Source organism: Rattus rattus, chromosome 14 (genome assembly GCF_011064425.1).
Source record: "Rattus rattus isolate New Zealand chromosome 14, Rrattus_CSIRO_v1, whole genome shotgun sequence".
In the NCBI taxonomy this organism is placed as follows: Eukaryota; Metazoa; Chordata; class Mammalia; order Rodentia; family Muridae; genus Rattus; species Rattus rattus.
The window spans coordinates 26,184,628-26,212,588 of NC_046167.1; the positions used below are offsets into that span (position 1 = coordinate 26,184,628).

Consider the following 27,961-nt stretch of genomic DNA (forward strand, 5'->3'; position numbering starts at 1 on the left):
AGTAAACTGAATGGTATTTTTATACAAACTGGTGTTTGTGTTTATCCTGAGTGGTGTTCTGGATGAGACCAGCATGTTTAGTTTCAGTACCTGAGAACCGAATGCTTCCTTGAAACATGACCTGTCACTCACTGTTCCTTGCAGCACCTCATGGGTGTGGTATCTGTGTTAGGAGCACTGCAACCCACAGCAGTGCTCTCAAGAAAATGGCATCATGCAGCAGCATTCAGCAAGCTCTGGTGACAGCCATTTGGGTTCTGCGTTTATTCGGGGTAGATTGAGAGTTGGAGCAGCTCCTCGGTGCAGCCTGACTCAGGGCCCTGATGTCTCCGTCGTTCATCTTTTGTGTGTGGGGAGGGGAGCTGTGCTGCTTGGGAAACAACCCACACCTGACTGACAGCACGCAGGAAGGATAGAGACACTAGTGCTGGTTTTGAAGTTCTCTATCTAGAACTGTTCGGTGAGGCTGGAAACGAGAGTTCCAACAGAATTAAACCAGTTTGCCTTCAGTGTCTCCAACCTGGAGTAACTATTCCAGAGAGAATTCATTCTAAATATAAAACTTTAATGCAGAATTAGGCAAGCAAAAAGACATTTTATAGTTTAGAGATAGAACTTAGCAATGTACAACAAAATGTCTCCGAACCTAATAAATTCCAGTAGCTTTTTAAAAAGACCAGAATCTAAGAACTAAAACTGAATCTATTCAAAATAAGTTTTAATGGCTTTGTATAAAAATAGAAATGAAAATACACTTTTGTATGAATGGGCTTTTATTTTTAACTGAGGGTTTTTCAACCTCCAACATCTCAGTAATGCATGAAGGAAGTAACTGGGGGATTCTAGAGCCTTCTGGGCTCCCTACGAATTGCCCAGTTCCACCCACCACCCCATATGAATTTTTTAGAGTAAACATAATAAATCTGCATGAAAATGAAGGACTAGCAGTTGCTGCCTTGAGTACTTCCTAAAAAGTAAGATTGCTGATGCTGTTATTTCCTATGTATGCTACGTGTATCTGGGCAGATTGACTGAATACTCCTAAACCCTGGCAGAATGCTATCCTGTGGTTTAATATCATACAATGACCTGATGAAAGTAACACTTCCCCCTCCCAACAGACAACCTTTGACATCTGTGACAACCAGTGAAGAAAGTCAAATCCTGGAGGTTACAGGAGTACAGAAGCTGTATCTGCTAATACAAGTCGACTTAGCAGGCAGAGCGGTGCTTGACCTCGCTGATGTGCCGACATCTTCAGACCCAAAGGCACGAGGGCTGGTCTCCACAGCAGCTCACACTGCCCTCCTGGATGGGCTTTGCTCTGACAGTGCCTGTTTTATATACTCACTGTATACCTTGATGTTCGTTACCCAAGAGGGTTTTTCAAACTATAAACTTCTACCGCACTTTGCCACAGACACCCTGGACTTAATCTGCCAATCAAGCAGCAGAAATCTGCCTGGAGCAGAACACTTGTCAGAATTCAGGGTTTGGGCCTCGATTTTTCTGCTGTGTTCAGCATCATGTATTTTATAAAGTTTAAAGCAGTGAGAGCTAAATAAATGTTATGCAGTCTTCAGTTATGAGATATGACAGAATGTTGATTATGACAGGATTACTGGGGAAGTAGTGTTTTCCATTCATTAGTATATTTTTCTGACCTTAACTGCAAAGGCCCCTAGTGGGGTAAATGCAATGCTAGCAGGAAGACCCTACATCAGAAACTGGTTGAGTGACACGGGAGTGCCAGAAAACAGGCACCACACAAGTTGTGGGCACTGCCATGTCTGGCCAGCTCAGAGAATGTACAGAGGAAGTACGCTTGCTATCCCTGTCAGCTAGCATATGTAGTATATTAGGCACTTAGATATCTATTTGTTGAGTGCAGTTTTATAAGAGGGACCCAGTGTGCAGAGCCTCGCTGGCAGTGAGCTGTGATTGCCCCGATCTGTTCCTGGGAATTCAGAGGTAGCCACACTGCATGGCCAGGCCTGACAACACCAGTAGGACTTGATGTTGTGCGAGCTCAACTTAACAGTATAACAATGTGGTGAAAGCGAGATGCATTTGACGTGGCCAGTATCGGATAAGCCATTTTGTATTTCCAGGGTTCTGGCAGTCATGATAGCTACCAGCTCCTTACATCCAGCAAACGGATATCGCCATCAACTGCTAGTGTGTCGATGCTGCTTAGGTCTTTAAATCTGTGCTTGTACTCCAGGCTGTGCACACCATTTACCGCAACCTTGAACTCTCGGACATCACAGTAAATTATCATCTGAAAAGAAAGGAGGTATACCATCAGTAGCTGCCTTTCATTTTAAAACACGTTTCTTCTATACTAACAGAAGGTCAGAAGGAAAACTATTTGGTTTGCTTTGAGCTTAGACACCTTTCCCCAGCCTTCTTCCATTAACTTCACTTCTGAGTGATTTTAAAGATGACCCAAGTCCCCAGTATATCATGGTGGCATCTTCTGCTTCAGCCCACTTGTGTCTTATCAGGTCCTTCCCTTAGTAGTCCCTTATCCCCATTCTGCTCCTGGTTCTTCTCAGAAGACTGGGAAATGTCTCTCCTCATATTTGGGAATTAACAGCTGCTAGTCACTGCCCCACTTCCCACCCCTTCTGATAAGCTGAGTCTTGAACCCTGAATATCATGCCTTGATACTAAAGGTCTTAGCCACAGATAAGGTTCAACTGATAAGGCTTGGGACACTTGGTAAAAAGAGCAGTTACTTGGTAATCCTAAATGTTACATTTCAAACCCAGGACCAGGGGCTAAGGTGTCTTGACATCTAAGTGCACTGGTCTCCAGGTTCTAGCATCCCTCAGTCCCTATCTGTTACAGGGTATGGTTGGCATACCCTTCCTATATGATCTAGACAGTTTGGTTACTCCCTCTCTCAGCCCTCTACCCCTTCCTGTATACTCTGTTCTCTCTCTGTGTCTCTGTCTCTGTCTCTCTCTCTCTCTCTCCCCCCTCCCCGCCCCCCCCCCTTTGTCTGCATGGCAACTTCTCTGGCCTTGTTCTTTGAAACCTGTGAACCTGACAGACATTCCCAAACAAACCTGCTTTTATACTTTTAATTTGGCTTGAATTGGCTTATTATGTTGGTGGAGAGACCTATTACTAACTCTGCCCTTGCTCAGAACATGTTTCCAAAAAGCTTTTTAGGGCCAAGTTCCCAGGCTTTGTGCAGTAGTCAGCATCCTGGTAGATTGATCACTATTGCCTACCCTCCAAAGCACTCCCCTAAAAGGAAACCTAACGTCCAAAGCTAGGATCCTGTAACACCTAGGCCTCCCCTTTGCTGTACACTCTGACACAGAGCTTAAATAGGCCTGTTGTTGGCTGTACCAAATGTCTACTCACTAAAAAGGCCAGTTTGGTGGCCCTACACTGTGCTCCTTGCCATGTGAAGCATCAGAAAACAGCACAGCCTGGCCTTGGACCTGCCCCATTCCCAGAGATTAGATGAACAATAAACGTGAACCTGCAAAGAAGCAAGTTGAGGGTTTAATCTTTCCACAGCAGATACAGAAAAAGCTACTATGGGAAGTCAGAATAACTGATCAAAATCAAAGTATGCTGTACAGGGAACTGGGGAAATACATCTCCCCAAGAATGGGAGAAAAATCCCAAGTTCAACCAGCTGGAAGGGATCTTGGATGAAATATATTTAATAAGTCTCAGATCAGAGTCTCCTGTTGTAGAGGGTATAGGCACAGGGCAGGAAGCCAGGAGCAGTCCTAGCAAGTTCCCTCAGTTGTATCAAATAAATGCTTCTCATAAACAAGTGAGATCACTGGAAAAACAAGGCACATGACCTGCAGTCGGCCTAGACAAGAAATGTCCAACGGCAGAGACCCTCCCTAAGTGACTTCAGAACAGGCAGAAAAATAGAATTTGCTGGCTCTTCAGTTGTGATTGCCCTGGACTTATGTCTTCAGAGTTGGAAGTAACCACACTGGCCGGGCTGAACAACATGGAGTACAGTAAAGCTGATTGGTGTCTCCTGAGCTCCGCTGATACAGTGTCTGCAGTGACACAGCCAGTGTAACTTAGTGATTCTGTGCTTGCCTGTGAGGCACTGGGCTCTACCCCAGCGTGACTATTTCCACTGGAGAGGGCTCAGTGGAAAAGAGCACTTGCTATAGAAACAAGTGAGAGAACCTGAGTTTGGGTCCTACCACGCAAGTAAGAAGAGAGCTGCCCAAGCACCTGTAACTGTGGGGGATGGGGAGTCCAGACAGGATCACTGGGGCTTGCTGGCTACCAACTTAGCCCAGGTTCAGTGATTTCCTGTCTGGAAAAGGCACTGCATGGTAGAGTAGGCCTGGGCACACACATATAACATGCACATAGAGAATCAGGGTAAGGAAATTTGAAGTGCAAGATCCTGTTCACTTGAAAAGAATGGCATAGTGGAAAGATCTGCAAGAACCTCAGGGAAATATACTGACGAGACACAAGTTTGACCCAAAGAGTGTTGTTCTTGTGGGAGACTGACAGCAACATGAGATACTCACTGTTGTAGCACGAGCGCTCACAAGAGAAGCGAGTCCAAGTACTGAAGGAGTATGGATTCGACGTGTACTGATCTATCTCGCCTTAGGATTTATGTTAGTTTTAATTATGTGTATGTGTGAAGGGCGGACATGAGTACAGGTCTGAGATCTCCTGCACCTGGAATTATAGGTAGCTGTGAGCTGCCTGGCGTGGGGACTGGCTGGAAACTGACTTTGGGTCCTCGGCAAGAACAGTAAGCACTGAGTCATCTCTCCAGCCCCTGCTTCATGGAATCTTCATCCAACTTATTAGTTAAATTGGAGGAGGTAAATATTTTAATTTTCACTTTTGTTGTTTTCAGCATTATTTGGTTGTTATTATCTTTTTATTTCAAGACCAAGTTATACCACTGGTTTCCTCTCAGCCACAAGGACTAGCTGCCTTCTAGAGGTACACCCTAGGTCATCTCATAGATCCTGTCCCTTGCCAACGACAAGCCCTGAGCCATACTTCCCACTTCCAGTGACTTGTTCAAAGTGCCCTAAACCTGGCCTTCCAGCCCTTGCTCAGCCTTCTGAATTCACAACCAGTACCTACACCTCCAAAGGCTTCCCACGTCTAATCCGTATCACTCACCGTCCAAGCACTAGGCTCGACTGGGAACTGGGGAATAATGTTACATCAAATTGCCACCTCCTATCACCTTGATTGTTCATGCTTCAACAACCAATTTGATGAATCCCCAAGAACTCCAATAGTTTAGAGCTGTGGCTCTCAACCTGTGGGCTGTGACCCCATGAACAACCCTTTCACAGGTGTCACACATTATGGTTCACAATTGTAGCAAAATTACAGTTATGAAATAGCAACAACACTAACTTTATGGTTGGTGGTTACCACATGAGGAACTGTATTGAAGGGTCACAGCATTAGGAAGGTTTGGAGCACATGAATTTAAAATGTAGCTGGCTGGTAGTGGTGCATGTCTTTAATCACAGCACTCAGAAGGCAGAGGCAGGTGGATCTCTGAGTTAGAGGCCAGCCTGGTCTACAGTGCCAGTTCCAAGACAGCCAAGACTACACAGAAAACAGATGAAGAAGAAAGAAGGAAGAGGAGGAAGGAGGAGGAGGAAAGAAGTAGTAATAGTAGTAGTAGTAGTCGTAGTAGTAGTCGTAGTAAGGCACAACCTAAATTAATGATCTAAAGACCAAGAGCGGTCTAAGCCGAGAGAAAATCTAGCCAGCCACCTGGCATCCATATCCCAAGGAGATGTTACTCTCCGATTAGAAAGCACCTCAGAAAGGTTTTGGGAAGCACCATGTATTAACAGTACACCCTGGGGACTAGAAACTGAATGCCTTCTGGTGTACTAATCCTTGACTACCTGCCAACAGGACTGGCTCTTAAAACTACTGCTATCTGGAACTGTGGAAGGCATGGATAGTGAAACCATGCAATTTTAGGGTTCCCATATATCCACTTAGAAGTACATAATGTGGGTCTAGGAAGATGATTCATCAGATAAAGTGCTTGCACAGGACCTGAGTTAGGGAAAACTCTGGGTGCAGTGGGATATACCTTTATTCCCAGTGCTGGGATGCAGGGACAGGTGGGTCCCAGGGCTCGTTGGCCAGCCTAACCAATTGGTGAGCTCCAGGTTCAGTAAGAGACATGTGATGTGTCTCAAAAAAATGGGGAGAAACAAAAACAAACAAAACAAGAAGACACCTAACCCAACAACCACCCCTGGCCTTGAGTGTGCACAACTGCATGTGTGTGTGTGTGTGTGTGTGTGTGTGTGTGTGTGTGTGTGTGTGTGTGTGTAAGTAAAAGTGTATCTGTGGTTCCTGTACTATGACAAGGTCCAGCCAAAATTCCCTGGGGCTACACAGCTGTTGTCACTATGACGAATGTCAATCTTTCTGGCCCTGCTGTTTGCGCCAATGGCCCGTGTTCAGATTAAAACCTCCATGGCCAGTGACCAGCAGCAGATATTGCCTACATAGAAGATTGGGTTTTATTTAAATAAAAGTTATTCCAGTGTGTTCTCAGGGCTCTTTCCTGTCCAATAAAACAAAACAAAACAAAACAAAACAAACATAATCTTACCTCAAAGTACATCCCAGAACTAAATGGGAAGCAGGTAATGTTTCTCTCCTCTTCTCCCCAGGCATCCTGAAGAAAGGAGTTTCTTACAAACGCTTTCACATTCAGGCGTGGGTTCAAGTGCAGAGCGATATCCCTTGACCTTCCTGCCACTAGGTCAACATTAAAGCTTTAAGAGAAAGAAAGGCAAGCTCAGACTTGAACTTCAAACCATGTACACGCACGCGGAGGAGGGACTTCCAACCTGCATGCCGCTGACTCTCATGCAACACGAGACTGGGATCAGTGCTGAAGCTGAGGTCCAGCTGAACCACAACTGGGGGTTCAGAACAGGTGCACCCCTTAAGTACTTCAGGCTGCAGGCCTCAGGGTCTCTCAGTGTAGGCATTCTCCAACCCGTTCTACATGACCCCTTCTTGAAAGCTTCTACAAATGAAAAGCTTCCAATAATATGGACATCTTGGGAAAAGAGGCGTGCGTTCGTGCGTGCGTGCATGTGCGTGATACACGGGGGTGGCTGTGCACACAGAAGCCAGACGTTGATACTAGGTGTCTTCCAATACTAACTTACTACTTTCATTTTTTTTTTTTTTTTTGGAGCTGGGGACCGAACCCAGGGCCTTGCGCTTGCTAGGCAAGCGCTCTACCACTGAGCCAAATCCCCAACCCCACTACTTTCATTTTTTAAAGACTCATTTTACTATTTTTAGGTATGCACACATACATAGCTCTGTACATGTAAGTGCAGGTGCCCATGGAGGTCAGAAGGGGGAATCAGATCCCCTGGAGACATAGCTCTGTGCATGTAAGTGCAGGTGCCCGTGGAGGTCAGAAGGGGGAGTCAGATCCCCTGGAGCAGGAGTCACCAGAGGTTGTGAGGTACTTGGCATTGGTGCTGGAGAGTGACTCTACAAAAGCAGTGTATATTTTTAATCACTGAGCCATGTCTCTAGCCTTTCTACCTTATTTTTTGAGGCAGGGTTGTCTCTGCCTCCCAGGGCTGGGTTGTAGACAGTACATGCCACCACACTTTCAAACAGGTGCTGTTGACCCAAACTTCACCTGCTGACCCACTCCCCAGTCCCACTCATGAACGATTTTTTAAGACAGTCTCACTGTGTACACCTGGCTGGTGTCACGAAGATTCGCCGGCCTCCTGCATGCTGGGATTAGACGTGCACTACCATGCCCAACCCAGAAAAGAGTCTTAAAGCACAATGCTCTGTGTCACAGGAGGGAAACCTGACCTGACAGAACTGGCCTGGCAGAAGTGAAGATATTGTAAAGAGAGACGTGTCCCTCATCTACCACTGTTTCACAGAGGGAACTTGTCACCTGAAAAAAGATTTACAACTTGTCAGAGCACCTCACTGGGTGAGACAGGAGCCCAGTGGGCCAGTGGTGGTGGGACAACACCTTGACTGGGACTGCTTAGATGTACAGATCCTTGGCCCTCTAAACTTGGATCTTGCCACTGGATCCTGAAGATGAACTTGAGAGGGGTCACTGGATCTCTGTCTCTCCCCACTGTGGCCATGTTGAGTAAATCCCTTTTCTGTTTTTCACTACTGATTTGACTAATCTCATTGTCTCCTTGAGGATTGTTCGTTCAACTTGGCTTCTTGGGGTATGGACTGTGACCCCAAGTTTGGAGATACTGAGGCAAGAGGGGCCTCGTAGACAAAGTTTTCTCCTCCCTGGCCAGAACCCGCCCTCAGTCCTGACCCTGCCAGCAGCTCTTCAGTGGGACCTGACCCTGCCAGTTCCCTCCTGTCAGGAAAGCAACACCAGCTCCAACATAGCCCAAGTGCACAGGCGCTGGCACAGCAGCAGACTGACCTTTTGGCATTTGTATTCACTTCTCCTTTAACGACAACGGTTCGTCCAGGGCCCATGGAGGCATTCAACCTTGCTTCAAATGGCAGGCTCTGAAAAGGGGCCACAGTCAGAATGAGGCATCTTCAGAAAGGGCTCTTGAACGAAGGCAGGGTTAACAGTCTGTGAACCCTGGGAGGGGAAGACCTTTGCTATTGCTATGGTGATCTCAGCTGGGTCCCCTGCAAAGCTCGGCCTCACTCAGCACACACAGGGACTGCTTTACAGGACAGAACAGGATGTGGTGTGGATAGCACCTGATACCACCTGCAGAGCTGTCAGTGACTGGAACCAAGGTCATCCCGTCTAGTGGGCTCAGCAACTACATAAGTGGTTCAGACACATGCCTGAGGGCATCTCAGAACGCAAAGGGCTGCCCTGGCTTCAGCTGGGAATGGAGGCTACATGTAGTTGCTAATTAAAACTTAATTTCTTTAGATTTATTTATTTTATATATGTGAGTACATTGTCACTGCCTTCAGACACACCAGAAGAGGACATCAGATCCCATTACAGATGGGTGTGAGCCACCATGTGGTTGCCGTGAATTGGACTCAGGACCTCTGGAAAGCAGTCAGTGCTCTTAACCGCTGAGCCATCTCTCCAGCCCACAACTTAATTTCTATACAGAGTTAAACTGTTGGCTCTTCAAACCGTAGACAGAAAGCTGGGAGACAGGATTTTGGTGAGTGGCAGTAGCATCTATGCTCTTGGTGTAGAAAGTTCTGGATATGATGTTGTAGCTTTTATTTATTTATTTTTTGTTACTTTGTGTGTGTTCTTCCTGTGTTCTCCTCCTGTCTCTTAAGATCTTCTCTGGCTCATCTCAGCTCCTCCTGGCTCAGCTATCACCAACGGCCTTCTCTTCTACTCTCTGACCCAGCTCTCCTGTCTCCTGGACCCTCCTCCTCGCTCTCAGCCTTTGCAGGTGTTTTATATCCTCCCCTGTTGTCAGAATTCCAGAGGCAACCAACACTGAATGAAGGGCATAGGATCCTTTAAAATGCCAGGCACACAAAATAAGTCACACTACATTTCCCCCCATTTGTTTTAGCTACTAACTATGAGTTTAGAAGCTACTTCTCCATTCTTTCCAATGCCTTTTCCAGGGTGGGTTCTCAGTTGTCTGATGTGACCTTTCTGTGAGATAAGAAACTAACAGTGATGTTCTCTTTCCTGTAACTTGGGTCCCACTTCCTGAACCTTTTATACTTCTGGACTGTCTTAGTTTGGAGTCCCTCTTTGAAGTCTCAATCTCTGTCCCCAGCTCTGTGATCCTTGGGCTTGTAGTCCTGACTGGGACACGCAGGATGTGGTACTCGGCACGATCTGTCTTAAAGACCTGCTTAGACCCAAGTCCTGCTCGCAGGCCTGTCGTGGTTAGGTGCTGAACGTTTCGTGCCTGGGATTGGCTGGCTGGCAGGGGAAGGCAGTGCCTGGTCAAGCTCTCTTCTTTACTCCTTTTGGCTCAGTGGCCAAGGGTCAGGACACCTCCCTGCTCATCTCTGAGCTTTATTAGTTTTGATGATCTACAGCATTTTGTTTCCTATGGAAATATAAACAAATCCGCCACTCCAACACAAAACATATGCTCACTTCCATTCAGATGTTACCATATCCTTATCATATATAGACTGGTTTAATCCCACAGGTTTTTCTATAACCCAGTGTCTCTCAGCTGCTGTTGTTCCCTTCTCATTAATGTTCAGAAAACTTAAAGTTTACAGGGCATGATTTAGTCTCTCCTTAAGGGGTTTTTATTCTTTTTAATTTGTAAGCATTTTTTTTTTAAGAATATGACTAGATCTTTCTACAATTGCTTGCCCTCTACGATTGTGTGGTATACCTGAAATGTGCTTTATACTATGCAAAGAATTGCTTCATCTTACTGCAGGAACATTGTCAGTCTTAATTCGTATAGGTATCCCCATAGTAGTCATTACTCTGTATTTTATTTCAGAAGCAATCTACAAACCCCAACAAAGAAAAATTCTTTATTTTCACCAAACATTTTCTCTAAAGTATCTACATCAGAATCAGCCAACAAAATATCATTTATGTAATGGTAAATAATGGATTGAGGGAATTGCCTAAAAATTATTTCTAGCAGTTGTTGCTCAAAATATTGACAGAGAGTTTGACTATTTGACATTCCTTGTGGAAGAACTCTCCACTAATAACCAGTTACAGGTTGAACATTATTATAAGCAGGCACTGGGAGGACAAATTTTTCTTTATCTTGCTTTTGCAAGAGGATAGAAGAAAAAAAGCCAGTCTTTTACAGGCCATGCCTTAGAAAATAAAAAAGGTAAAAGAATTCCAGGCTGTAATCCCATTGGTTGGCTTACTCTATTCATGGCTCTCAAATCTGTTAACATTCCCCGTTTCCTTAATTTCTTTTTTATAACAATTACAGGGCAAATGTATGGTCTGGTAGATTCTTCTGTATGTTGAACCCTCAGCTGCTCTTATACAAGCTGTTAAAATGCCTGTAAGTTTTCCTTAGTTGGAGGCCACTGACCTACTCACAAAGGCTTGTTAGTAAACCATTTTAAGGGCAGGGTATGGTTTCAGTAGTACTCTGAAATTGAGAAACTCAGTCCCTGTGTCCTGTGTTTGGACAACCTGCCCAGCCTGTGGTTGTTCTGAATGACATTTTTCAAATTTCCTCCCAAGAAGCATCTGCCGCTTCACCCCTTTTATTTTAGGGATTGTCTCTGGTATTGATAGAATATTAATCTGAGTAATAATTCGTATCCCCATACATTTATGGCTATGTTAGCCACATAAGGCTGTTTGACCTTCCTATTTGACCTTCTGATCACACACATTTAAGCTACTGCACACTTTGTTTTATCTGAGATAACTTTCCAATTCCTAGAACCTGGGTATAAACCTTTGGAAGTGGCCACTCTGAATTCCAAGCAGCTTCTGTATCCATCAAGTCTTCTATTTCAAAGTCATTCACTTGCAACTCTAATTCTGGCCTCTGATCGTTAACAATTGTTTTCCAGAACACATATTTTCCTGTATTTCCAAACCCTTCTGATCTTTAACTGGAGCAGCTTTGCCCTTGATATATAGGGAAACAGTAAGAGCTGAGCAATCCCATCACCTGCATCTCTCTTTTACATAGTCATTATTTCGGTTTCCCCTTTGAAATCTTCACCTATAATTCCTGGATGAACAGTTAATCCTTGGGAAGGCAAACTGCTCCTTCCCAAGACCATTCCTACTGTCCCTGAGGGCAGAGGACCATAACCTCCAATAGTTACTTTATAACACTGGGTTTTTAGGACTAGCTAAGATGTTTATCTCTGGCCAAGTCTAGAGCAGCACTGCCTGCAGTAGTAGCATGCGTTAGATCTGTGATACTTAGCTGAGTTTTTTCTGCTTGTTTGTTATTTCCTGGCTGACAAGTGGCAAACGGCTTGTACTTTTGGCTGTGGAGCCCAAGGCTGCCCCACCCCCACCTCCTGTGTGCCCATCTCATTTCCCCAGTAGTAAGAAATTGCCTTGGCTATCTCTCTTGGTCCTACATTCATTGGTCCAGTGGCAACCCTTGTCCTTAGAGATGGCCTGGTCACAATTTTGTTTTGAATGTCCATATTTCCCACAGTTACGCACCAGGCGTTTTGATACCAGAGACCTACAGTTTGACCTATTACATTAGTGTGGTCTACATTAGAACCAATGTCACTTGTATTCTTTATCCATTCGTCCATGGGTGCTGCCCCTGCCTTTAGTGGTCTTAGGGTTTTTGTTTTACGTTTGGTATTTGGGTTTTCAAGTGCTAATATAGTCCAGTATAGTCCTATCTACTGCTGAGATCAATCTTTGTAAAAAAAAAAAATGAGTGACGGTTTCTCCAGAGCCTTGTATAATCTTTGGAAATGACGTGGGCTTCTTTCCTGTCTCTTCAATGTCGTCCCAAGGTCTTAAAGCTGCTGGATGACACTGTTTCATGACCGCGTCTTCGAACCGCACCTGTTCTTGTGTATCACATAATGACCTGCGCCTGTCAACTGCTCCCCCATTTCATTCATTCCCTTCACCCCACTGCAATGTTCCAAGTCTGCATTTTCCTCTCCACCATAACCACCATACAATGAGGGCCAGCCTCCTGTGCATGCGTTACCAGTCCCCTCCAGTCTTGGGGGATACGTCTATCGAGAAGCCCAGTTATTTAGAGTTTGTTTCACAGGGGCAGTGCATCCATTAAGGCATCATTGCCTCTTTAGAAGCTTCAGGTCCCTCATTCTGCAGCCGCCATCCTAATTCATCATAACCTGCAGATCAGCCCCGTGAGCAGGCATGTGCTGTCTAACTTCTGGGAGTGCTGTTGGTGGTTCCGGGGACCAGGACTGCCTGTCCTCAGAAGGTTCTGTGGGTTTAACCGTGTCTCCTGAAAAAGGCTTTCTCATTCTTCTGCTTCTCCATTTCTTTGGCTTGACTGCCGTCTGACACAGAGTCCCTTTCCCCTTTTCTACCTGGTAAAAACTGCCTGGTTCAGTCACTGGGAGTGAACCTATTTGTTCTCTCCCTCCCCTTTTAATGTTTGATGCTTTTTTCAAGTTTGTCGCCTCTACTCTAAACTTTCTCTAGCTGTACAGCCAACTGTTACTTTTTTCAGAAAAGAGAGGAACGAACCCTCTTGTTTTTCTTCCATTTTCTCCATTTTTTTAATTCCCAAGCTTCTCTATTCCCACCCTTATTTTTTCCAGTTGCTCAGAATCTTTCAACCCTTTAATAAGCAAAATAGCCTATAAAGAAGAAAATGAGAGGAAAAAAACCTGCTTCTGAAAACCATGCTGAGATGTTCTAACAGCCTCAGCAAACACCCTGTCCGCTTGTTGAAACAAAGTATCTGTACTTCCTTTTCCTGCCATTTGCTCTACAAAATCAAACCTCCCATTCTGCCTAGCCCTACCTTGAGTGCCAAATGTAGCTTTTCATAATTTTTTGCTACTTTGTGTGGGTTCTTCCTAAATTCTTCTCCTGTATCTTAACAATATCTTCTTTGGCTCAGCTCAGCTCCTCCTGGCTCAGCTATCACCAATTGTCCTGTCTTCTACTCTCTAACCCTGCTCTTCTGTATCCTGGACCCTTCTCCTCTCTCTCAGCCTCTGCTGGCCTTTTATATCCTCCCCTGTTCTCAGAATTTCAAGAGGCAACCAACACTGAAGGGCACTGAAGGGTCCTTTAAAATGCCAGGCACACAAAATAAATCATACTACAGGCTTTTAGGAATGTCTTCGCTACTGCCACATGACAGGAAACAGTTCTACAATAAAGCATAGGAAGAATGCAGCTGCCTTCAAGGTTCAGCTGTTCACATTCTAGGTTATTTACAATATATTTCATATGTAATAACCAAGCAAAAGTACTCACCAAATGCAGCTTGCCAGACTTTTGTATCTGGTGGAAGAAAAAGAAAAGTGAGAACTACCTACTGGGCGACTGAGAGGTTTGCAAAGGAGCAGTTTGCTGTGGCTTCATGTATCAGTGCCCTATCTGCCTTGGAGTGACATGGGCACTGTGTTTCCTGACAGGAAGCTTATGAAGGGCAACAAGGTCTAGCATCCTCATGTGAACACCTTATCATCCATAAATTAAGTTATTCAAATGTCTACATGTGAGTTTCAGGTGCATCTTACCTGTCCTGCCCAAGAACTCTCTAAACACTGGCATGTCTTGCCTGCAGGCACAGACGTGCAGACAGGGATAAGACCTGCTTTCTTAAGAACAGCAAAGTGTCAATTGTAAACTGTTCTTGTTCCTGTCGGGAGCAGAGAATTCATCTGAAGTGCACCTGATGTTCAGTATTTACAGGTGCTTCACGCTAGTACCTCTCATCAAGCCAGGGAGACAGGGTGCTTTTTACATACACCAGAGTGGTAGTCATTTAAACTAATACACTACACGTTAACAAAAACATAATGCCCGACACCAGGAAACAGTATTTCTCTTGGCTCTTTACTAATTCTAGCCTGACCTCACATTAAAAACTTAATTTGGGAATCCAGGGAGAGAGTTCAACATAAAAGCCAGGAATGGGAGCTGCACATCTGTAACTCCAGCACTAGAGAGACAGAGGAAGGCTGGCCCCTGTGGCGAGCAGAACAGCCAGTTTAGCCAACAGGGAGTCCCAGGCTCAGTCAGAGACCTTGTCTCAGAAAAACAAGGTGGAAGAACTGGGGAGACGGGTCCAAGGCTAAGGCACTTGCAGGGCAGCCATGAGGACTCAAATCCTCAGCACCACATACGTGCTGGGCAGGCATGGACGCCTGCCTTCAACCCTAGCACATGACAGGATCTCTAGGGCAAGCTAGCCACTTAGACTAGCTGAATTGGCCAGCTCCGGGTTCAACTAGGAGACCCTGCCTCAAAAGGTGGAGATTAATCAAAGAAGACATCCAATGTCTATTTCTGGCTTCATGCCAACACACATGTATACATGCATACACATACTGCAGACATATACATGCAAAATAACTTTTTAAAAGATGTAGAACAGTTGATTTAGACCTCAGAGTTGACTTCTAGCCTCCCTGAACACACACAAACACACACACACACACACACACACACACACACCACACACGCCTGCATGCATGTGAACACATACAGAAAACTCCATCATTAAAGGGAGAAAAGATCCTTCCTTCCACTGAGGGTAACTAAGAACATTTTAAACTGATGGTTCATAGAATATTTACATTTTCTTTACTTATCTGTGTCAGTCCCAGAGTAGATGTTTCCATACTCTGTAAATCCTGCAAAAGAACATACATTAATTTTAACATCCATTAGAATATCTCTTTAAAATATTGAACATAATAAAAACTTATTGGTGATACTGAGCATGGAAAATTATTGATAATTATGCTTTTTAAAAATGCAACTCAACAGTGGGGGTCCCCCAAACTGGCGAGAGTTTGTGAGAACAAGATCTAATGTTACTAAAAGCTGGGCACAGCTGTTGAGAATTACACCATTCACAGCATTGGAAACAAGCTAGCAATGTCCAGGAAGCTTAAATTTAGATGCATAGAAAACTGTCTTACAGGAATATTTATTCACACCCAGGGACAGGAGATTCACACTAACTGACCAACTGGTAGGCTCACTCTAGATCTGAGGTCCTATAACAACAAAGGCATGCTTAGTGGGCAGAACCCAACTAGGTCTGAAATAGTTATATTATTTTTACCTAAATGGAAGGTGTAAATTAAAGGAAGTTTCTGCCATTTGGTCTGAGCAAACGTGAAAACACTGTCCCCGAAGCCCCCAGGGGTGTGTGGAGGGCACTGACCGAGCTGAATCTGAACCCGATGGAGTGAATGTTCACTTTGCCGTAGATGCCCAGCGTGTCTATCTTCTCTGGGTTGACCCTGTGAGCATACAGCAGGATGTGCTTTCCATTCACAGCCACCTGGAGAGACGCAGAAGGCGACACACTCAGCACAGTGATAGCTAAGTCCTCATCCAAACAAGTGTCTCTTACGGGGTGGGACTGGAGTTGTGGTACAACACCTGCCCACAGTGTGAAGTCCCAGGTTTCATCTCCAGCACCACAAAACTGAATGAATGAATGAATGAATGAGATGACGCCTCAGGTTTATTTTTCTCACAGATCTCTGCTTGCACTGTGGCTGAAAGCAGCAACCACAGTAGCAGAAATTCTGAACTTTTCGAGCACTGTCTGAGTAAGTGCCTGGCTCATCTCTCCAAACACATACATTTGGATGTTATGTGTGCTCCACATGTATCTATCTGTGTGTGCCCAGGAGACAACCATGCCCAGGGCCCCAAGAGCCATCCACGAGGTCTGGAAGCCTAAGATGCAGGTAAGCTCTGCCTCCTTGTGGTCCCAACCCTCTTTCAGGGCTACAGTCTGACAGCCGCACCTCTATGGGAGGGACAAGAAGGCACTGAGCTCACTCGGTGAAAGCACGCAGCAGCCAAGCAACGATGGTGCTTTATCCCAGCATTTGGTGGGCAGAAGCGGGCAGACTCCTGAGTTCTAGGACATCCTGGTCTACAGAGTGAGTTCAAGGCTAGCCAGCACAACTCAGAAAAACCCTGTCTTAAAAGACAAAACCAACCCCGCCCCCCACCACACACAAAGCAAAGTGACGGTAAGCTCTCTGACTTATTTGAGATTTCTTATCTCAAATAAGTGTGAGAAGAGTAAATAAGGTAAATAAGTGTGAGAAGAGCCTCACTCAGTGGGCTACAGTTGTGTGAGATGGTAAGATTGTATCTGTGAATCTTCTACACAGGACCTTCAAATGCCAGGTGGTGTATGTCAGATTCCAGGAGGGAGACGTGAGCAGCCCGTAGTAGGGCCCACAGTAGGACCTTTGAGTGAGCTTTAAAAATCCCCATATACAACAAACCCAGGGCAACAACGGAGGGTACAGCTAGATTGAAGACTGAAGGGCATAGGACAGCAAACCGAGGAGCACAGGGGGCTCCACAGGGCAATGTCCCACAAGGACCTGGACCAAAATGTGCTGCAAGACCCCCGCTGCACAAGCCCTCTATGGGTTTGGGGGTTGGCACTCTTAGGGGCCTCTGGAGCCAAACTGCAGCCCCAGGAAGTCACTGTTCACAAGGCCCTCAGGGCTCTACAGCAGTAGCTTGCTGAGAGACTGGGCATGCCCCTTTGAGGTGCTCCCTGTTCACCAATAGACGGGTCATACAGACTTTCCCACACTTCAGGTGTGGGATTTGTTTGTTTATTTATTTTCATAACTAAGATTTTATTGGTCAAGGAGCAGAGTACACAGACATTTCAATTCTTATCACAGGACCCAAACTCTGAAGAGCCATGTATTGCGTTACGTATGCAAACGCAAGAGTCACATTGCGTCACGTACGCAAACGAAGAGCTACGTATTGTTTCCTCAAACTTGGCAAGTTTCCATAAGACCTCTCATGACAACCAAATGCTCATAATCCTCAGTTCCACCAATTCACAACTTTATGCCACCACAGAACATACTCAAAATCTCCATCTTTCACAGCACATTATCCCAACTGTTAGGAAAATGGACTGCCATGACAAAAGGCATCACAGTTCTGACAGGGCGAGGACCAAAGACTGGCTTTCTTACAAAATGGCTCTACTAGAAACACCGGACCAGATATAACTGAAAATATTCCAGACACGAATGCATGACTGAGGCTCCAAACTGCCATTTAGTCTGCTTTGTACTGTGGGATATAGAACCAACCCCCCCCTACGGAATGTTATGGTGGCCCTCAACACAGTCACAGCCTCTCCTGATTCAGTATCCTGCTATTTTCTGGTTGTACCAAAAATAAACAACCAGCAAATGATTTAACCTCTTAAAAAAAAACATTTACACTTAAAAAAATGGGATGGGGTGGGATCCCCTCACCTTTTAAAAATGTTTCTAGAGCTACTAAAAAACTGGCATTTACAAAATGGTTGATACAAATATTCCTCTGGGTTGTACAAGAAGAGCGGCAGGGGCCACTGACAGACGCGATGGAAGCTGAGTTGGACTTGGTATCTTTCTCTTCTTCTCTGGTTTTCTGTCTCTCCGTTGTCTGCAGGCAGATCTGTAGTCAGCCACTGCAGCCTGTTTGCCCTTCGCTCCCCTCTTCCCTTTTATCTGCACTGTTTTGTCTGTTTTTCCGGCTCTGTGTCCACCTTGGCAGGGGCGGGGCTTGGCCGACAGCCTCAAGGAGTGGAGCTTGGGCTCCGCCTTCATCGCTCCATCCACGCTAACCTTCCTCTTGGGCACCATGGCCTCTCGGGGTGGGAGATGCATGCACTAGATCTGTCATGGAGCCATGAGGGGCAGTGGGACACTGCAGCTGTGGGTTTGATAACCCACTCCCCTAACCGTGACATGATCCAGAATTTAGCCCTCCTGGAAGAAGACCTAAGAGTGTCTCTGTTCTGCATCTGCGTTTTCGTCTGAACCGTGACATATCGTTCCCCACGCCATCCCCACGCATGCTCACACACCCACTTTCTCTCTCTCAGCACCTACCTGGAATTTGTTCTTTAGCACCATGATCACAATCTCAAAGGACTTTTCTTTTCTGAAAGGCATGTCGTGGGTGATCTCCTCCCAGCCCCATTTCTCATTTGTCAGTGTGTTACAAACAATGCAGTTGGACCTTTTGAAGCGAGGGTTAAAGTGGAAGGCCACATCAGCTCTCGGCTTCAGGCTGTTGCCATGCTGAAAGTCTACTTGGAATCTGGGCAAGAGCAGAACAGAACCACGTGAGTCTGCAAAGGTGAACCGTGGGGAAAGTACAAGCACCCCCAACCACCCCCTACCCTAGCACCCCCCATTTCATCCACAGGACCTACAGGGAAGCCTGCCCATCTTCTCCTCTTCTTTCCTCAGTAACAGAGCCCCACAGTATGAGCTGAGTTAAATGGACCCAGAATAAGAACTTCCCTCTCGGGGTTGGGGATTTAGCTCAGTGGTAGAGCGCGGTTCCCAGCTCCGAAAAAAAGAAAAAAGAAAAAAAAAAAAAGAACTTCCCTCTCCTGCCTGTCTTGGATGCTGGCCTTATCTGTGTTCAAATCTGCTGATGAACAGAGGTCAGATGCGAGGGAAACTCCCGGTCCAAGAGTCTGTTCAAAGCAAGCTGTACCTGATCTCACCCACTCCTGCTCTACCACCTCACCCCCTGCTATGCATAGACCACCAGCCTTTCAAAGCATGAAAGTCAGGCTACGTTTTTGGTGAGGGTTCTTGTCATGAGGCCTGTTCCCACGGGTACACTCAAGGGGTCTCTGTAGGATAATTTCCATACATCACTCAAACCAATCATGTCGGCCTCTCAGAACTGAATCCAGCTCTGAATGGCAGGATCTGAGATGGCTACTCTTCCTTGTGAGCTTGACCAAATTGGGGGTCACCCAGGAGACACACCCCTGGGCGTGTCTGTGAGAGCATTTTCATCGAGGTTTGATTGAGGAGCGAAGACCCACCCTAAATGTGGACTGCAGCATCCAAAGACTAGAGTTCCTGACTGAATACAGAAGAGAGTGAGTGAGCTGAGCCCCAGCCATTCATCTCTCTACTCCCTCTCTATGGACACAATGTGATCAGTCGCCTCAAGACCCTGCCACCATTGCAGAGTTGCTCTTACTGCCAGACATTCCCAACCGGGATGGACTGTACCCTCACATCATGAACTGAATGAAATAAATCTTTCTTCTCTATGTTGTTTTTCTCAGGAACAAGAGAAGTAACACCCTGAGTTTATTATACCCAAAGCAGACACTCAGCAACACCATGTCTTGTCAGCAGCACCACCGAGAGACTCTCGAGAGATGCTGTGACAGTGCTAAGACTGTGCTGAGACTTTCTGTTATTCAACAACCCCGATTTTCCATCAGTGTATCTGTTTATTTTGAAATCAGACTTACAGTGATGATATAAAAAATTCCAGTAATCAGCTGGGTGTGGTGGTGATGCCTTTTATCCCATACTCGGGAGGCAGAGGGAGACAGATCTCTATAAACTCCAGACCAACATGTCTATAGAGTGACTTCTAGGACAGCCAAGGCTATGGAGAGCCCTTGTCTCAAAACAAAACAAAACAAAACAAAACAGAACAGAACATTCCAGGAACTTTCACCCTATAACTCCTTCTCCTCACATCTCAGCAGGGCTGTTAGTGAAGCAGAGAGGCCTCAGAGCATCAAAATGTCCTCTCTAGTCACAGAGAGACAGCTGGCCTTCCATCCCACACAGTAATCTTACCTTTCTGAATCTTTAGGAATATGGCCACGGATCACAATCAAAGAGCCAGGCTTCAACTGCTCAGTAATGGTACTGACATAGGGGATTGTCTAAGGGAAAGACATTTTACAAACGTTATTTTCATACGTGAATTAAGGCAATTATGACCAAACTCAGTGATTAATGTATCTAATAAGATATGACCTTGAACTTCTGACTCTCCCGCCTCTCTGCCTCCCAAGTACTGATTAAGAAGCTGTCACTGGAGATGAGGCGAAAAATACTGAAGTAGATTAAGCAAACATGAGGCAAAGTGCTGCCCTCCAGAGGCTGGCTCCTGACTGAGTCCTACGCTTGGGTTTCCAAGAAGGCAGCTGTTGCCCTAGGCAACAGGAGGACACATGGACTTCCTCCCTAGGTGTCTAGAGTGCTCCTGTATGTGAGACAGACAGCACCTTTGTGACCAGCCACAGTTAAAAACCCTGAGTCTTCAGTTTCCCCAGCAGACAACACCACCTTAGTGTCACACTGTGGCGGATCTAAATGGCCCTGGGGCACGTGCTGGATTCCTCTGGACTCTGCCCCGGCACTCCTTCCTCAGGCAGAGTTGCTCTCTGCCCTTTGGCTGTAATAACTCAACAGCTAGGAGATCCGCCATGCACTGGAGACCTCAGGCCTCAGGCCTCAGGCTGGGGCCTTAGGGAATCTGGTTCCAGAAGGAGCCATTCCTCAGCTCCAGCTAGGGTTAATGTGGATGAGTTCAGCTGAATATCAAGAGAGGCTTAAGTCCCCACAAGTTGGGTGTGGAGGCTCAAGTTGCACTTGGGAAGCTGAGGCAAAGAGACTGAGGTAAGCTGGAGGCTAACCTGGGCTACAAAAGTGAGGTGTCCGTGCTCATCTCAACAAAACAAAAGCCAGAGTGCCTAGAGCAACTACAAAGTCTATGAGAAGACAATGAAATGCCTACAGATGCCGCTTGACTGCCTTTCTGGTACAGAACAAAGGCAATGTCTTCAAGTTACTCACTCGATTTGAACGAAGAGTGACTCTGGCTTTTAATTTTTAAAATTCTTTCAGTGGAACTAATGAAATAAATATACCAAGTAGAAAGATGAAAAAGACACCACCAGTTACAATGTGTACTTTATCTGTTCTAAGAAGCTTTAACACTGACAGACGTTACACCAGTCTAGACCAAGAACATTAAAACATTCATCATAAGGTCAAATGAACAGGAAGCAGTTCCTGTCTTCCACCAAGTACAGAAAAAAAAAAATCACATGCACATATACTCACAAACACACACCACATACATATGCACAAGCACATACTCTCTCATACACATACATGCACACACACATGCACACACACACACACACACACACACACACACACCCCACATAGGCCTAGTCTTGTTTTTTCCAGTCTACAACCTTGAGACGTTTTTAGCTACAACATGCATAAAATAACTTTAAATGTCTTCACTGATGTCAAATTTTGCAAACCCTTTTTAAACCCATTGCCACATAAGGCTATTTCTCCCCAAAATTCAGTTTGCTTGACATGGTTCTTAAAACCTTTCTTTCACTGTGGTACTGAGAGTTAAGGGGGGAAAATCATAGCTATGTTCTCAACACACACAACCGGTTCAGTGACTTTTGTCATTTCTACTGCCCAAGAGTCTCCTAGGGGGTCACCAAAAACCAGTGGCTCTATGTCAGGTCTCTATCAACAATGTGGTGGTAAAAAGAAACCAAGCACATCTAGAGAGGCTCTGAAACCAAAACTGAAAACCAAAGTAAGCCCTTCACAGGTTTCTAGAAGACCAGGATGTTGACTGCATTTTCTAGCAGTTAGTCAGACTCAGCAGCCTGAACTGGACAACATGTTTTGCTCAGGTCTCTTGCCTCTAGGTCTTGACACTTCCCCTGCTATACTTCCAAGCAGTGTTGGGAGGACAGAGGGGAAGTCTGAGACGCTAACTTCTTGTGGACAGTTCTCATTTCAAAAACACCACAAAAAGCCGGGTGTGGTGGAACACACTAGTCTATAATCCCAGTATTAGGGCTTGAGGCAGGTGGATTTCAAGTTTGAAGTCAGACTGGATAACACAGCAGTGCCTTATCTTAAAACAAGCAGAAAAAGCTAATAAATGAATGGACAGGGAATGGGTGGATGGACAGTGTGGCCTAGTGCTATAATATACCCAAATCATGAAGCCATACGTTCTATCCTCTATACAATAGATGGATGGACAGACAGACAGGTGAAAGAAGGATGAGGCCAGTATAACAGCACCAGCAGGTAAAGGTGCCTCCTGCCAAATCTGACCACCTGAGTTCAACTTCAGACCCAAATGGTAGAATAGAACTCCCCAAAAGTTGTCCCCAGACCTTTCCTTCATGTGTGTTGTGGCATCTAGGTTTATGTGCATGCGCACACACACACATACACACACACACACACACACACACACACACACACACCACAGTAAATAAAAATGTTATAAAAAATGAAGGGAAGACTAGGAGAAGCTGGGAAAATGGTTCAACTGTCAGAAACCGCACTGGCAATTCACAATTGTCTGTAACTCCAGTTCCACTCACACAGAGACACACGTGCAGGCAAACCACCAATGCCCATAAAAATAAATCATTAAAATTGTTTAAAAAGAAGGGAAAACTATATAGATTAAGAAATGCGTTTTCCTTTGAAAGTTCTGTTTTTAAGGTCTGAGCCAGCACCTGTCACAGTATCAGTCTCCCAGCCAGAATGCCCTGAGTGCTAACTTAATCGTGTTCACGCCTGGCCCCGGTGGATCTTTAGAACCTGAGTGTACCCGCTGTCAATCCTACTACAGGCAAAAAAACCCCCAAAACTTTGCTAAAAATCTGTTATTACCGGGTTATAGATGATATTTTGTAGATTGCTTAAGGACAACATTTTTCTTCTTCGACTTATTGATATTGTTGACTGGAGTCTCTCTTCTGTATATGGGCTTTACCCACTCTTCATTTAAGGATTACTCAAAGTAATAACTTGTCCTGTGTAAAAGAAGAACCGTGCACAGTTTCTCTTCAAATCAAACTTTCCTATGTCAATTAAATTCCTTTACTGATGGTTACCAGACAACAGTGAGTATTACCAAAGACCTACCATATATTAATAATAACGTATTTATACATAAAAGAGCCACCAAAGAGTAGAACTAATTAAAAGGATAGAGAGGTATGGCCTTGTTGGGAAAACTGTGTCACTGGAGGTGGGACCAAGCCAGGTCCAGTGTCTCTCCCTTCCCGCTGCCTGGGAATCCAAATGTAGAACTTTCAGCTACGTCTCCAGCACCATGTCTGCCTGCATCCCACATGCTCCCCAGTCGTGACGACCATAGACCCAAACCTCTGAAACTATAAGCAAGCTCCAATTAAATGCTTTCCTCTACAAGTGTTCCTTTATATGTTTCCGTTATGGTGTCTTCACAGCAGTAGAACAGAGGCTAAGAAATCCTGTCAAGATCAATTTTAAGGGCTAAAGGCACAGATTGAAAAGAGAGCTTGCCTACTGTGATGAGGCCCCGGGTTCTATGCCAGCACCGCAAAACCAACAAGTCAAAAGCAGTAAATACAAATAAAATACAAACTAGAAGGTCAGTGGCCATTTGCTTGAGCTTAGTATGCCTGAAACCCTGGTTCAATCCTCAACACCTAACAAAAGGTGGGGAAAGGGTTTGGAGGTGAGGCTCAGCGGTAGAGAACTTGTCTAACAAGCTCAAGGTCCTGGGTTCAGTCCCTAACACAAAAACAAGACACAGACCCCTAAACTAAAACAATGGCAAATATCACTCGAGCAGTGCTTTGACAACAGTCATTTAACTTTTCCTATTTGTAGAACAAGTAGGAATCACATGGTGGGGCTGTCCCGAGGATTAAACTAGTTTACATAGTAGAAAATAGCTCAGTATGTGTCAGCTGTTACTAACAGAAGACGTTGGTTTTCTTCAGCCAGCCAAATTAAATAAGTTGAGGGTGGGGTGGGGGCGGCATAGTTACTCCTCTGAATACTAGAAGCACTGTTCTGCATCCGCCTGGTTTTTAAAGAGTGCATGCTTTGCACTTTCGCAGTGTCCTTACTACCTCTAGGCTTGATGGCTCAAACCAGAACCAGGCCAGAAAATGAAACTAGAGTTTCCTGCGGTTTACTTCCTACAATTCCTTCAGGCTGTTAACAATAGGCACTCGCTGAATCGCTTTTATACCGGAGAACAGAAAATTACATCTCTCTTGGTTACACCCCTAAAGACCACCCTAGGCCCCTACCTAGTATCTGTCATTAACTCATTTTAGTCAAATCCTTTTAACCTTTCATTCTGTTCTGTTCAATTCAGGAAGCACGAACAAGAATAAAAAGGAGACAAGAATTGCCATTACCACATCCATAATTGATAGCTTGCCTAGAGAGAGATCAAGATGGCCTAGGCTGGCATTAAATAACTAGTCTCCGAAGTCTCCAGGCATGTCTCACCGTCACAGCCAACAAGCCATGACTTAGGTTTTAGGACGATCCCCAAACCCAGAGAAATTGCGTTTCCCCGTGTTTAATGTTGGCATCGAATGACTCAGCAGCCTAAAGTGCGTGTCTAGAATCGCGCAGTGTGACAGAGCTGTCAATCACCTGTCCCCGGGCCTGTCATTCTTGGGGATCCAGGTGATGCTCGCCTTTCCACGGCAGGGGAGCCGCCCCGCGAAGAGCCCTCACCCGTGGCAGGCAGCGTTGTCCTAAGAATACGGTCCGAGTACAAGCCTCAACCCACGACCGCTCCCGGTGTCTGGTGGCCCGTGCGCATGTCACGAAGGGGACGGCGGGACGCCGTGTCCACACTCGAACCTCCCTTCGGATTCCAATCCGGGAACAGTGGTATCCCGATGCCCCTGAGCCCGCAGTCGCCAGGACTCACCCCAGCCAGGTGGTAGTAGGTGCTGCGCTCCGACGTGTGTCCTCTGTCGGACGCCGTCCGGGTTCCCGGAGCGGCTACAGGCCGAGGGCGGGGTCAGCCTGCAGCCGTTTCCGTGCGAACGACTGCAGGGGCGGGGCGTCAGAACGCTGGGAGTTGGGGCTGTTAGGCTCTTCCTGTCACCCACGCAAACTACTGGCTGGCTGCGGGAGTGGGTGTCTAGACTTGGGGTATGGCTCACCACACGTGCTGGAAGCACCCAGGTTGATTTCCGTCCCCCAGCTCTGCACAAATCGATCGGGGTGCACCCCTGTAATCCCAGCCCTTGCGATGTGGAGGCAGGAGTATTATAAATTCAATGTCATACTAGAGAATTTAAGGCATTCTGGGTCACTCTGGTACAGACACACCGTCTCAAGGGTAATGTTAAAAAACATTTAAAGAGTAATCGTGGCGGATGTAGCTGGGGCCAGGGCCTTCCCAGGTAGCCTCCTTGCAGCCTTGGGTCAGAACTGAGCAATGCTGTGCCTATCGGATTTAACAGCCGCTCCTTATTGCCAATAATTAGCCTAAGGTGTGGAGGAACTCGGTTGATTATTGCCCCAGCAAGAAACCCCGTCCTATGAGCAGTAGCCAGGACATGTCAACACTGGGTGATTGACCGGTTATTCTGTGCTGGGGTTTACTACATGTAATGCTTCCTTAGGAAACAGTTTAGATACTGCGGTGCTCTGTTCTGAGCAGAGTAGATAGATGGTCAGTAAGCACTTAGCTGCATAGTCAGGGGCCTGCACGGCTGACAGTTTGCCCCGTTTTTGTACAAACAAATACAAGTAAGGCTGTAGGGCACTGAGAACGGCTGGCCAAGCTGCTTAGTTTTGATGTACTAACGGCCTCAAGGTTATGCTCTTCTCTGGATACTGCCCATGTTTGTTTTTAAAGGACATGTTTGACATAGCCATTTGGTCTTTTGTCTGGTTTTGTGTTTTATTTTGAACTTGGATTTTTTTTTTTACAAGCCTCTTAGCAGCAACCTCATGTTTGATTCGTTGTTATTTTTTCTCCTTCCTCTTGTCCATTTTCTAAATTTGATTCACTCCAAGATTCTACCCAAATAGCTGGAGTTAACCCTTGATATACATTGCTTTAGCTCTGTTGTTATTATTAGGTGCGATGGGCTTCTCATTACACTTTCTGGGGTTTGTAAGTTGAGATAGGGTGTGGAGAGTTTTGGAGGCCGCTTCTAGAAACTTGACAGGAATTTGACATTGGGCCAGGATGTGGAGGTAAGCTCAGGCGGGAATCTGGAAGTAAGCTCAGGTAGGAATCTGACTTGGGGCTAAAACAAAGAAGTAGGCTTCAGGCAAGAACTTGACTTTGGGCTAGGACAGGGAAGTAGGCTCAGATATCTCGGTCATTACTGGTAAACCCCTAGAAACAGTGATCACAGGACTTTGCTTATTACCTTGCTTGTTCCTTGGCCCAGAACTGATCTTATTACTTAGCATGTACTTAAAGTGGTGTGAAAGCGGACTGGAAAAGAAATAAACCAGCCTAAGCCTCAGAACTGGCGAGGGTCATGCTACAGTGCTGTCTAGTTGTCTTTTTTCTTTTAATCCTCATGCCCTGCCCAGAGAACCTGTTGACTGACTGAGCTGGTTTGGTCAATAGGGAATTTGCCTTACACATTCCCAACACCTAATGTAATGCCTCTAAAGAAAGGTTCCTAAAGATTGGGCTGAATGCTACATTATTCGAAAGTGAAGAACAGTTGAGTATCTTCAGTTTTGCCTGAGTTGAACTGCTTTTTTACAAAGCTAAAATAAGATAAATTTCCCTTGGTGCTGGATGCATTCCAAGTTGTGGGAATAGCTAGTACAAAGTCCTGGGGCTCCTGAGAGCAATGGTGTGCTCTGAAAATAAAGATCAACATGCTGGGTCTGATGGGAGGTCCCTTAGGAGCACAGAAAGAATGGGAAAACAGACTTGGCCAGGAAGAAAAGAAAGAAAAGAAAGAAAGAAAGAAAGAAAAGAAAGAAAGAAAGAAAGAAAGAAAGAGAGAGAGAGAGAGAGAGAGAGAGAGAGAGAGAGGTCAAATTTAGAGACCTGCTGGGAATGGCTATAGGTACCCAAAACAGAGAACATTCAGGTTGCTGAATGCTCGAGGGGTCATAGAACACAAACAGGATCAATGGGTGTTGCAGCAGAGGTCACTGGGAACTGACTTTAAAGCAGTGTAGAAATGAGAGCTGGAGAAGCTGTGGGAGTAGTAGTCATAAACCTCGAGAAACATTTAGCTGGGAAGAATTGAGAAGCAAGGAGGTGGAAGAGTAAAGAATGGTTTTCACTGGGGCTGGAGAAAAGCCTACACTTGCACATGGCATTTGCAGAAGACCCGAGCAGGTTCCCAGAACCTACAACTGCAGTTCACAACCATTTATAACTCTAGGTCCAGAGGATAACAGCTTCTGGTCTCGACAGCCTCCTCTACTCATACACACAAATATTTTTTTTAAAGATTTTCATTTTCCAGGAGTAGATACTTTTGAGATACTGTGGTCCTATGTAGACTAGCTTTGAACTATTCAATTCTTCTGCTTCATTCTCCTAAGTACTAAGATCCATGTTTCTGCTTTGTTTTTAAAAAGACAATACAACAGACTTTGTGACCATGACTTTTAGACTTTGTAACCATAAGCCACAATAAGAAGTGTTTCTGCCCTGACTTCATATGTTTCAGTGAAGAAACAAATTGTCACAAAACTCATT

General features: G+C 45.5%; 1 protein-coding gene and 1 pseudogene across 3 annotated transcripts; both read right to left on the minus strand.

Annotated features, from left to right (window-relative positions):
• Positions 1 to 755: 755 nt before the first annotated feature.
• Positions 756 to 25,322, minus strand: Lgals8 (galectin 8). 3 transcript variants are annotated; one of them, XM_032885298.1, is made up of 10 exons: positions 25,196 to 25,322; positions 23,143 to 23,285; positions 20,263 to 20,351; positions 18,529 to 18,739; positions 15,813 to 15,932; positions 15,232 to 15,273; positions 13,889 to 13,918; positions 8,462 to 8,550; positions 6,626 to 6,791; positions 756 to 2,281 (listed from the first exon to the last, which is right to left on the minus strand). In XM_032885298.1, exons 2-10 carry the CDS (start codon positions 23,182 to 23,184, stop codon positions 2,132 to 2,134), a joined length of 939 nt encoding a protein of 312 aa, XP_032741189.1. In that variant the 5' UTR covers positions 23,185 to 23,285; positions 25,196 to 25,322; the 3' UTR covers positions 756 to 2,131. The 3 variants fall into 3 exon arrangements, with proteins under 3 accessions (XP_032741189.1, XP_032741187.1, XP_032741188.1); XM_032885296.1 differs by having other exon boundaries at positions 13,889 to 13,915; positions 15,217 to 15,273; positions 25,196 to 25,321; XM_032885297.1 differs by lacking the exon at positions 25,196 to 25,322 and adding an exon at positions 24,913 to 25,033 and having other exon boundaries at positions 13,889 to 13,915; positions 15,217 to 15,273.
• On the minus strand, positions 17,131 to 18,442 carry LOC116883891 (annotated as a pseudogene).
• Positions 25,323 to 27,961: the final 2,639 nt, after the last annotated feature.